The sequence below is a fragment of the Pseudopipra pipra genome, chromosome Z, assembly GCF_036250125.1.
Source record: "Pseudopipra pipra isolate bDixPip1 chromosome Z, bDixPip1.hap1, whole genome shotgun sequence".
Taxonomy (NCBI): Eukaryota; Metazoa; Chordata; class Aves; order Passeriformes; family Pipridae; genus Pseudopipra; species Pseudopipra pipra.
In genome coordinates, this window is record NC_087581.1 from 21,670,290 (window position 1) to 21,681,890 (window position 11,601).

Genomic DNA, 11,601 nt, shown 5'->3' on the forward strand with positions numbered 1-11,601 from the left:
TGGCCCCTTTCTTAGGATGATGTCTGCCCCTTGTTATATTTATTACACCCTATAGAACACCCTACTTATAATAAATCACATATTCTTAGTAATATATAATTTCATAAAAATATAGTCTTTACTGAGTAATGTTTGGTGGTCTGGGAAGCAGAGGCAAGTGAACTGCATTCCTCAAATGTTGCCTAGCAGGGCACATCTTCACTGGGGGATGATTTTTACTAACCTCTTACACAAACAAAAAAATCTTCATTTAATTCAGATGCCTTTTATTACAGTTCGAAGTTACCAACAAAATAACAAAGAAATAAGAGAGCTCTCCATGCAAGAAAAAAGCCACAACACCCTGCCTCTAAGGATTTGCAGGGCCTTGGAAATATGCTTAATTTAAACAGAAGTCTAGAAGTACTCTTAATTCAACCCAAGAGCAAGTTAACTCTGAAAGGGATTATCTTACGCTCTCTTTCCCTGGCCATGGGGTCCCACTGCCCCTTTTGCACAGTTTCCATGCAGTGGGTTGGATTGGTGTGAGATGAAATCATTATTCCATAAGATCATTCACATTACAGAGCTGTACCCTGGGATTCTGTCATTAAAACCCCCACAAGTGGTCCTCTAAAAGCCCTGCTTTTAACCATGCCAGAGTAGTGAAAGAAGGCATTTACACATTTTCCCCAAAGACCCAGTCCTTCCATCAGTCCTCAGAGCAGTTTGCTGACTAAATCTTCTATGTATTTAAATAATTTATCGTATGAATAAATACATTTATGCTGAGGGAAGGGGTTGACTGCTGGGACGCAGTAATGCCAACACAACAAAATTGAAGCTGGGGAGATGGAGGAAATGAACCTGTAACAATGGCAAGTGGTATCGTCTGCTCAGGCAGCAAGAGACAGCTGTGACCACATCTGAAATGCGAGTGTGGGGACACACAGAGGAACATCTAAAAAGGGCTTTAGAATTAGCAGAGCTGAGCAAAAAAGAAGCTGCTGGTTTTGAGCTGCAAAAATATGGTTGTTATAAAATGACTGAAAATGAAATTGCAAGTTTTATGTGTCATTCCAAATTTTTCCGTTTGGAGAGTGTATAAGGAACATTCCTGTGCCTTTTACTTTCCACTGACATTTAAGAAACAGAAGTCTCAACTCCTGCCAAAGAATCTGTCACCCCAAGCCCTTGACCTGGGCAACAGATGAAGGCATGTTACAGATGCATGGAGCGCAAAGAGTGAAAATATTAAAAGCCAGATCTCAAGTAATGTAATCTGGCTATGGTCCAGCTTACACCAGCTGCTGATCAGCTCCATAAAGATCTTACAGCAGTAACAGTTGGGGGAATGGTGGTTTGCACGTGGTGAGCACCGATGAGGGTTACCTAACTAGTCATGCTTTGCTTGCATTTGTGGCCAGGAGATTGATTATATAGAGGATTTTTAAAATCCCTCTTTCTTTAGCTGTTCTTCAAAGAAATCATTACATGCCACAGTCAAAGCAGCAACCAGAATGACAAATTCATTAAAATCCAATTCATTGTCATCATTGGAGTCCAGATCTTTCATAATCTTATCGACCAGGAGTGGGTCCTTTTGGCCCTAAAGAGAAAGAAAATTGACTTAGCTGTGCAGATATTGAATGTGTAATTCTGACACACCCAGCAGTACAGCCCACTGCTATGTTATGAGACTTGTGCTATTAAATAAAATGCAGCATCAAATATGCACCTGAACAGTAAAACAGCATCAGAAACTGAAGACAGTGCAGCTCTTAGAAGGAATACAGGTACTAAATAGGCACTGAAGTGAATCAAACAGATTTTAGGAGATGGTGAGCATGGATTCCTTTTGACAAAATAGATCTATAATGTGCATTTCTCTATCATCCTTTAACAAAAAGTACTTAGATTTTCAACAAGCTATTCCTAAGTGGTCATTTTATACATCCATTCATCACATTCAGAAGATCTCTTCTTGACAAAAAACACATCCTATTCAGGGGGAGTAAGAACATTGAATCTCAGGATAATAAATAATAGCCAGGATTAAAAGAAAATTCAATTCAAGAAAACAGATATAATGTAAAGAAAAATCCTGCTAGTGGTCATAGGGTCCACAATAATTTTTACAATTAAGAGGATACATAAAAACATTATTATTAATGCTTTCAATTCCATAAAAGCATCCATGCTGTGTAATGTAAAACACAAATGTGCAAAGAGATATTGAGATCAGCAGCTTATCACTGAAAGGCTTTTCTCAGTATCCCTCTGCAAGGCACACAAGTGGCTGTACTGCGTGGCCAGTGTGCACAAGCTACTTTCCTGTCTCATGAGAACTGGTTGCTGTATTTAATTCTTCAAGGATTTATCTATACCTTATTATCGAAAATGAAACAAACAAACAAACAAATTAAAGCCTTATTGAGCATTGATTTTGTTGCTGCTTCTAGGCTGGCCTCGCCCTCCTGCTCAAAAGTGCTGAGGAACATGCAGAGCACAGGTACCCACCTCTGCTGCTGGTGGTACATGGCAGGGCACTGGGGCTCGACCACCCTCTGAAAACACACTTCTTAAATGGGACATTTGACCTCATATCCTTCTGTACAGCTCCATGAAGAACTGTCATCTGAGAAGCTGTGGCAGGATGGGCCTTGCAGAAGGAGATGCTATCCCTACCCAAATACTTGGATAGCTGCTTATCCCACCCATGAAACAGTAATCCAGGAGGTTCAGAAGATGCATCTTACTGAAAGGAAGTCAGTGAGCTCATTGGTGAGAAGCTCCTTGAGTTCTCCTTTACTGAGCTTGTATCTGTCTCCTTCTTTGCCAGAGTAGTGATGGAAAATCTTGATCAAGGTGTCCATTGCATCCTTCAGTGGTGTGGTCATAGCAGTGAGTGGGAGAGCTGTGGGGCAAAGATACAGAGTCAGTGACATTGCAGAGGAACCAAACCAAGTGCCAGTCTCTGGGAAGAGATGGAGGGCCAGCTAAAGAGAGAAATTGTTACCCAGACTGAAAAGTTGGGCTTTCAGTTGGTCCATCTCCATATATGCATCTGAGCAAGGATGGACCGTAATAAAATAAAACATTGTCCTGAACTCACAAGCAATTATTTCAAAAAGTAAATGGAAAGGAAGGTTTTTATTTCAGAAAGTGATCTACTGTGCATCTATTTTGCAAAGCTGCTGTAAAGGGAAATCTTTTGCACCCGTAAGTGGAAACACGGGGAAAATGAAGGCTTACCCCCTACCTGCTCATTTAAAAGTTTTCTCAAGAAAATAAGTTCAACAAATACCAGCAGCCAAAGCAAGTGCACATTGATAAAGAAAGCTCCACATTAGTTTAGAGATGGTTAGAGGAAGACCACCAGTAATAAAGATGAAAGTGTCAGCTTTCAATTTACTCTGTTGTTTGCTTGGGCTGACCCTTTTTCATGTAAATTGCCTGCAATATAAATAAATGTGAGCTGAGCACTGCAAGGTTTGCTTAAGGTTTGCTTCATTGAGCATGCAGTCAGAAGGTACACAGAGAAGCAACACCATGAAAAAAAAAAGATGGAAATACAATTACTTGCAGAGTATCTGACTCAAAAAGTAACTAAGAGTAGAAATCAGGTGTAAGGGAAACACTGTTGATTAGGCCCCAGGAGAAAGTTAAAAAAGCAAGAATGCACTTCAAAGTAAGACTGGAGTCCTGAACAATAACACTGTGCAAAGGCTAAGACTTACCTGCTCTACAGCCTAGCTGAGGTGTATGCAAGAAAATACTCAGATCACAGAAGGTGACGGTCACTTCCCTTTCAAAATGCATGCACAGGCTCTTGTTTATCAGGCTGAAAGGGTAGATTACACAAATAGAGACAGACGTATAATTGTCACAAGAACGGTGGGTCTTCTGTTTCCACGTGCATTTGCCTACTCTGTTCAATAAAAGCCTCTTGCTGTAACTGGGTCACTAAAATATGCACTAGGCAGATCAGAGAGCTGTGTTTGGAATGTAGGAGATATCCTTTCACAAATATGCCCATTTAGGGGCCTAAAGGTCAAAATTAGAAAATGTTAACAATCACCAAGTCAGTATAAAATAGCTTTCCATAATTTTCAAAAGAACTCTTTCTAATCTGTCTTTCAACACTTCTACAGTCTAAGTACCACATATCCCTTGAGACATCTACCTTAATTGTCAGACATATCTGTAAACCTAAAACATTGCCTCTTTCTGAATGAAATTCTTGCTGTATCCTCAGGAGGAAATGAGGGAACTGGTTTCAGAGGAAGGTGTCCCTGGAATTCCAGCATGTCCTGATCAACAGGCTTAGCTTTATTTTTATAGTTCTGCACAACAACTGCAGTTCAGCATCTCTCCCTGAATAAATGACCTTGCCGCCGGAGGGCTTTGTCTGTCCCAATCCCAAAGACTCATTGACCCTGGGATTGATGGCTGGGGGATGCAGGAAACAGCAGCTTCACCATGGTGGGTCCTACTTACCACCCAAGATACCAGATAACCACAGTTTTCAAGACAGACACATGTAATGTAAAACTGCTTGCACTGGGTTTGGTTTCTCTCAGTAAAGCCTTCTTCTACCTGTTGCACACACATGTCCAGGAAGCACAACTGTACAGATGAACAGGGCACAGAGCTGCAGCTCATTCTCTGTTTCATTCCAGCCAGAGGGAAAGACAATGAGGTGGGCTCTTGTCTTGGCCTCTGGGAAAAAAGGGAGGGAAGAAGGGAGCCAAGCACATAAAAATACTGGATTCCAGTGATATAGGAGGTGACCATGTGTAAAGTGTTATTTTTGAAACAGGCAGGCTGCTCCTTCTAGAGGTGCCTGCAGACACACACAGTGCTGTGCACAGGGCAGACACCTTCACTCTCCATTACTGTGGTTGTGAGTGCTCACCAGGGAAGGGGAGACCCAGTGTCCAGGTACATTTTAGAAATGGTCCAGGCGGAAACGAGAGGAACAAGAGGAACCTAATCTCTCCTGGAGTCAGAGTAGAGTTGGGGAGGAGAGCTGCTTTCCATACCTCTTCTGTATTTGGCAATAGCTCATGGGTGCTTGGTTTTGTGTAGGGAAGTCCCTATGCTCCAGTAAGCACTGGGACCTAGCTGGACCATATGCAGCATGTGGGAGAAGTACATTGGTGATATCAGGCACAGCACATCTCTTCCACTCAGTTCTGGGAATTCTCTGTATCTGCAGATGCAGAAGAAAAAGCATGGAGCCCTGCATGTAGCTACAGCCACAGGGTCCTGTCTTGCCTGTGATTCACTAAGGCTTGTAACTATTGTTCAGAAATATTAACCAGATAAAGATAAAAATACTTGGTTTGGGGTTTGGGTGTGGGGTTTTTTGTTTTGTTTTGTTCCCCTCCTCCCCCCATTTATTCAACAACAGTTTCACCTGCAAACAGAAAAAAACCCACAGCTGAGTTAATACATAAGTATGAAATCCTTCTGTTTGTCTATATATTATTACACTGATCCTCTGGTTAATGAATATTGCAAATTAATTATCTAAGCAGAGTCTACAGGAGGTACAACTTCCAGGAAGTGGGTGTAAACTTTCAGAGCTGCCATCCTCAGGACAGAAGAAAGCCATCAGCTTAATAATTTATACAGTGATATAATATGTGCAGTCTCTTTCAATAGCTCCTTTCACTCCACTTTCTTTTCCACACTAGTGGATGACATGTGCACAGTGAACAGCTGCACTGAGCTGCACTTGTTTGTTAAGAGGTCCATGCCATTTGCTGTGTCCAGTCCTTTCCTCTCTGGCTAGTGAAATCCTGCCAGTGGCTCCAGTGACAGCAGAGGTCTCACAGCTTCTGTGAAGGCAAGTCCAAGTGCCTACTCAAAATTCATGATTATCAGTCAGCTGTTTTTAATCCCTCATCTGACACTCCAACAAAATCTGGTTTACTAGGATAGCTAATGGGCACTGGAGATAAATAAAGTCAAAGTAGACTGTGAAGCACTTCTGTACCAGGCTAGGACCTGACTTCATGTCAGCAACCACCATTCCCTCATCAATCCTCACCCTGCACTCTGTTTTCCATCAGACTAAACACAGGAGCAACACCAGGTGTGTGGCTGAGAGAGAGAGGAACTGCAGCATGGCCAGAGACATGGTGAAGATCAGTGCTTTCCTCATTCTTGATCAAACTTTGTCCTTCACAGCCTGCCAGATCACACAGTGCTGGTGGGAAGGCACCTCTGACATGCCTAGTTCCACTGCCTGCTCAAAACTGGATGATCTCCAGCATCAGACTAGGCAGCCACAGCTTTGTTTAGTTAAATTCTGAAAACCTCCAAGAAAAGAGATTTAACAATGGCTTCAAACTGACAGTGTAGGTTTAGATTAGATATAAGGAAGAAATTCTTTACTGTGAGGATGGTGACACTAGAACAGATTGCCCAGAGAAGGTGTGGCTGCCCCATCCCTTGAAGTGTTCAAGGCCAGGTGGATGGGGGAACTAGATAATCTTTAAGGTCCCTTCCAAACCAAACCTTTCTATGATTCTACTGGAGAATGCTGAGAGAGGTGGAGGTTGTTCCTTGCCCTGTAAATCTGAGAAAGGACCCAACCAACAGTGACTGCTTCCTTTAATTTTAGTTGGGGTAATGTAAACATGCACTCAGCTGGGATGCTCTATGGGACTGCTTTTCCCCTCCTGCGTGGAGACAGGGCAGTCAGACCACAGGCAGAAAATCTTACTGCTGGTCTCTGTTCCCCAGAAAAATTAGCAGAGTTCTGCCTTGTGTGAAATCAGTCAATAATTGATACAGGTCAGCAGTCTTCTTCCTCCACAGCTGGGAAGGAGAAGCTTTGGCTTATTCACCAGGATTTTTCCATGATATATTCTTGAGACAACATGACAAAACTGCCTTTAAGCCAGAGCAATTTATAAAGTGCCATTCTAAGCCACAGTAAAATACTAGTCAGCTTAAGTGTGAGAATCTTGTACTTGGGGCATCTGGCTTTCAACATTCGCCAGAATGCATATGGGGAATATTTTCTCACAAGTAATTATTGTGCTGGGGAAGGCAAGTCGGCCTCCCACCTATATCCTACCATTATTTATTTTTCCCAAACTCACACTTGTGCTCTTTGTTCCCTTCCTCCCCCAAGAACATACGTTCTTCGTATGAACATATTTTGAATCAATATTGTACCCTCAAAGTGGGAAAAGGTGAAATGGGAAGTAACAGGGAACACTGCAAGGCTCAGAAGGATGTTTATACTATGCACTAAAAAGCCTGTGTTAGATCAGACCCTGGATTAGACTGAAGAGTGTATTAAATAGGTTAAGGAGTTTATAAGAGACTTACATTTGAACCATCATTTCTTGTTAAATTATAATGTGCATTTTCACATTTTTAGTATTGTTAGCATTTTCATTAGTGGTTTGTTTCCATATCTGGGTGGCTGATTGATTTATTCATTTATATCAGGCATGTCTCTCTCCCCTGCAGGTTCTGGTTCACATCTTCAAGACTGTTTTAACTGCTGTGATCCCACAGAAAGCAGAATAGCAAAGAACTGTTAAATCTCTTGCTAATAGCTTTTACCACATAAATTTGGTGGTTTATTCTGTAAGCATCTTTTTAATGGGTTACACTTCAAAGGTTGCCCAGCTGAAGCATATCTTGATATTCTCTGCTGAGTGCTGAGTTTTGGACAAGCTTATACATTTCTTTTCCAAATACATAACTTACTTTTTCACTGAACCGTCCAGATCATTGAACTCTGTTTGTTCCCATAGCGGTCATTTCTCTTGTGATACCCACTTGGCATTGTCTGTACTTGAGGTACTGACTCCAGTTATCACCTACTGCTTTCTTCTCCTCCTCAGAGGAAATTGGTCACCATTTCATTCCTCTGTCAGCAACCATTCATTATTAGCTTGTGAAGGCAACATCAAATTGTATATGAATGTACTGTTATCTGTAAAATAGAGTAGAAATTTTTCATTAACCCTAAACTGGAGTTCTGAAGTATTTCTGGCTACAGTTCTTTCTTCTTCATAAGCCTCTGAAGCAGATGTATCTATGCAGCAATTTATGATTTTAATGCAGTCTATCTACACCCAGGAAGGATGTCAAAGTAATGTAAAATATCCTGGTGTAAACACAGAGTCTGAGATAGCTCTGCCTCAGGTAGTGGCAGGGGATCCTGTGACAGAGCATCTCTCCACCCAGTAATCAGAGACTGCACTCCCAGTGACAGCTGGCTTTGGTAGCTCACATTACAGCTAGAACTTGGCAATACCTCACCCTTTGAACGAAGCCAGGACAGTAATTCCCTTTGCATCAGATCCACTAATCAGTAAGGCAAATCCACCCCTTGGAGACATGCTAGTTCTGACTGACTCATGTTTTTTCCTAATTCAAATTCATATTGACATGCAGTAGCCCTTATCCTAATTCACTCCAATGATCAGTTCCTTCCACAAGGTTTTTGCAGCTAGGCTTGGGTTATGTTTCACAATTAAAGGGACATCTTGCAGGGGGTGTTCCTGTGTCACAGGATGGTGGCCAACTCACCTACCAGGTTGTAGTGGTAAGAAAAGCTTTACACAGATTTTCTATGGTCCTAGGTGGCTGCCTCAGTTCCTCCTTCCTGGTTTCCAACTATTCATGCAGCAGCTGTTACTTTGGGAATGGGACTTCTGAGGCTTGTATGACTAGCTCTCTGCTGGCAAGGAGCACCTCTGAGCAGTGAAGGCCCCTGGCCTACACAACTACACGCTTGTACATGTGCTTGGCCATGCCATAATGTATGGGGTGGCCACCAAGACTCCTGAAGCAGAGCTCACCATATCTTTTCCATCCTCTCTGCTCTGCCTGTGAGCTCAAGTGGGTCCATTTGCAGCTGACCGGCAAATAAACTCACACCTTCTTCATCACCAGTGCCAAAATAAATTCTTACCAAAAGATGCAACAAGAAAAAAACCACTCCAGACCAACTTGATTTAACATTCTTGGCCACTGTTGATGTTAAATCAATATCGAAAAATGAGGCAAACACGGTTTTCTCTTAGTTTGTATGTATATAAAAACCGAGGAATATTCTTTTGGTCTGGGGCTGCCCCTTAGTGTCCTGCTGAAGAACTGCTGCTTCCAGATCTCAGGCTAGTAGCAACTCCCACAAGTTGCGGGTCCCAAAGGAGACAGGCTCCCACCTGTCTGCTCCAAGATACAAGTACATGTTTCACCACTGCATTACTATGGTAAGATCTGTACAAAGGTCAGCATAATCAACACCAAACAACACGAGAAGTAATATCATTAAAAACTACAGAGAAAAGACATACCCATTGCCCACAGCTTGTTAGCTGGAGGTATAGACACTGCAGAGAATTTAGTTCTTAACACAGGTCAAGGAAAGAAACTAGGCTGCCAACGGATACCATGAAAAGAGGCACATAGAAAATGGCTAACTGAAGGACAGGAAATAAAAAATAAATTACTGAGTTTTACAAGTGAATGGCATAATCAATGGGGACCCCACAGGCACCTGTTTTAGAGCCAGCGCTATTCAATATATTCACTGGTGATCTGGGAAAGGGAGTAGAACAAAGGGATACTTTTTTTTTTGTTGATACAACAGTTAGTTGTATCAACTGTACTGCAGAGACAGTAAGTTAAGGTCCAGCTGTGAGGAATGCAGAAGGACCTCATTAAAGTAAATGACATAGTGTCAGATAAATTAAACACAGAATAAACACAAAGTGGTATGGGGAAAATCAATTCTTTTGTACATACCTATGAGTTCTGAGTTGACTATGTGAATTCATGAAAGAGATCTTGGGGTTACTGCAAGTGAAAATGTTGGTCTAGTAAGAGTCTGAGAACAAACAGAATTAGGAAAGAAACGGAACACAGAAAATCAGGAGTGTTTTTATGCCACTAAGTAAGTCCAAAGGTAGCCCACTTATTCAAAATCATGGTGGTCCTCCTACCTCCTACCTTCATCTTACACTCAACACAGCAGGATTAAAAGAGACAAGGAGAAGAGCAGCAAAGAGACAACTTCTGTTTTAGAAACATAAGGCATCTCAGTCTGCAGAAGGATGTAACTGGGAATGTGAAAGAATTACTTATATTTGAGAGCGGCATGGAGAAGGCAAAAAGTTCATCTTTTTTTTCCAATACAAAGTTATGGAGGGCAAAACCCCCTAAACAACCTAATTCAAAACCAGCAGAAGAAACCACTTTTAAGCTGCTAAAATGCTTGCTGTGAGAATTTTCTGGGAAATACTTACTGAGAGCTTGTGTCTTACAAAAGCTTGTGTCACTGAGACTTTTCTAAAACATAAATCACAGGACATGGTTAGTATTCCGGATAAGTACTAGCCTTGCCTCTTTCCTACAGACCTGTGTCAGCTGCTATTCCTAGCAGATTTCCACATGAGAACTTGCTTTTCCTTGACATGAAAAGCCAGTTATATTCTTATGTTGTCTGGAAAAAAAAAAATGTCCTGACAATAATGTGGGATAATCACTAGTTCTGACAAAAAGTCTCTGCATTCCAGAAGAACTGTGTGGTTTAAACAGATATCCCAGTAATATTGGAATAGGGAGAAAATTCATTAAACAGTCTGAGGTAGGCAAAATACTAATTTCTGGGGCAAGGTTATAGCAAAACCTGTGAAAGCAGGACTTTCAGGATGTTCTCACAGACATTACAGCTACAGTTGCTCTGAGGGATCTGCTCTAGAAAAGTGAATTTTTGATGGTACTAGGAAAGGAACTGGACCAACACTACAGGAGCAATATGTGTCTCAGCAGGAGCCAGCCTGAGTGCTATAGGTTGATGTAAACTAAGAGTCAGAGGCAGATGTTGTTAATATACAATTGATATAATTGTCTTTAAAAGACAGGGAAATTAGTTCATTAAACTGGTTGTTCCCAGTTTAATGAACACCATAAATAGTCCAGAGATACGTTGCGTGCAAAACAGGAACAGCTCAGATGGTGGAAGGTACAGAGAAAGCTGACAAGCATAATTTCCTCTTCACACATTAGAGTTTACTTAGAATGTGGGGCTGCATGTTTCCTCTCCATTTAGAGGAGAAACTGAGAATAACTGTGCTGTGCAGATACCCTCAAGTGTATCAGCAAGACACCCTGCCCTGCTGTTGTGCCTCCATCCCTCCCCTTTGCAGGGCAGTAGCAGGAGCCCTGGCAGGTACCTCATGCCAGCAGTACCTTGCTGGCCAGTGAGGAGGTTCCTTCATGTCAAACAATGTGATTGCCTCATGGGCTTCCTGGCTTCCTGGCTCACACCCCAGTCACACACTCCCCTGTCTCATATCACAGCCCTATGTCACTCAGGATATCTGGTGCTGAGTGGGTAAATATAAGCCCAGCATGGTGACAGAGAATATACTTGACTTGTGTGTCACTGGATACAGCTTAAAGTCATTCTCCAGCCTTTGCCACCATTTGCTTTGTAGTGTTGTTCTGATCCATTTCACTACTTCTTGCTGCTTTTATCCTTCTTCCATGCTTCCCATGCATAAGACTTGCGATGCCTTTCAGCCCCTGCATTTGTAGGAAGGGAGTCCCTTGGCTCTAGCAGACCTCACTGTGTGTCAC

At 42.0% G+C, this 11,601-nt stretch overlaps 1 protein-coding gene across 1 annotated transcript; it reads right to left on the reverse strand.

Moving 5' to 3' along the window:
* Positions 1-259: 259 nt before the first annotated feature.
* S100Z (S100 calcium binding protein Z) lies at positions 260-4,055 on the reverse strand. The gene is made up of 2 exons (XM_064641603.1): positions 2,739-4,055; positions 260-1,588 (listed from the first exon to the last, which is right to left on the reverse strand). Exons 1-2 carry the CDS (start codon positions 2,925-2,927, stop codon positions 1,430-1,432), a joined length of 348 nt encoding a protein of 115 aa, XP_064497673.1. The 5' UTR covers positions 2,928-4,055; the 3' UTR covers positions 260-1,429.
* Between the last annotated feature and the right edge of the window lie 7,546 nt (positions 4,056-11,601).

Coding starts and splice junctions, on each gene's coding strand:
- S100Z (XM_064641603.1), bottom strand. CDS start 2,927: ATGTCACTGACTCTGTATCTTTGCCCCACAGCTCTCCCACTCACTGCT. Junction 1,589..2,738: donor AGCTCACTGACTTCCTTTCA/GTAAGATGCATC, acceptor CTTTCTCTTTAG/GGCCAAAAGGACCCACTCCT.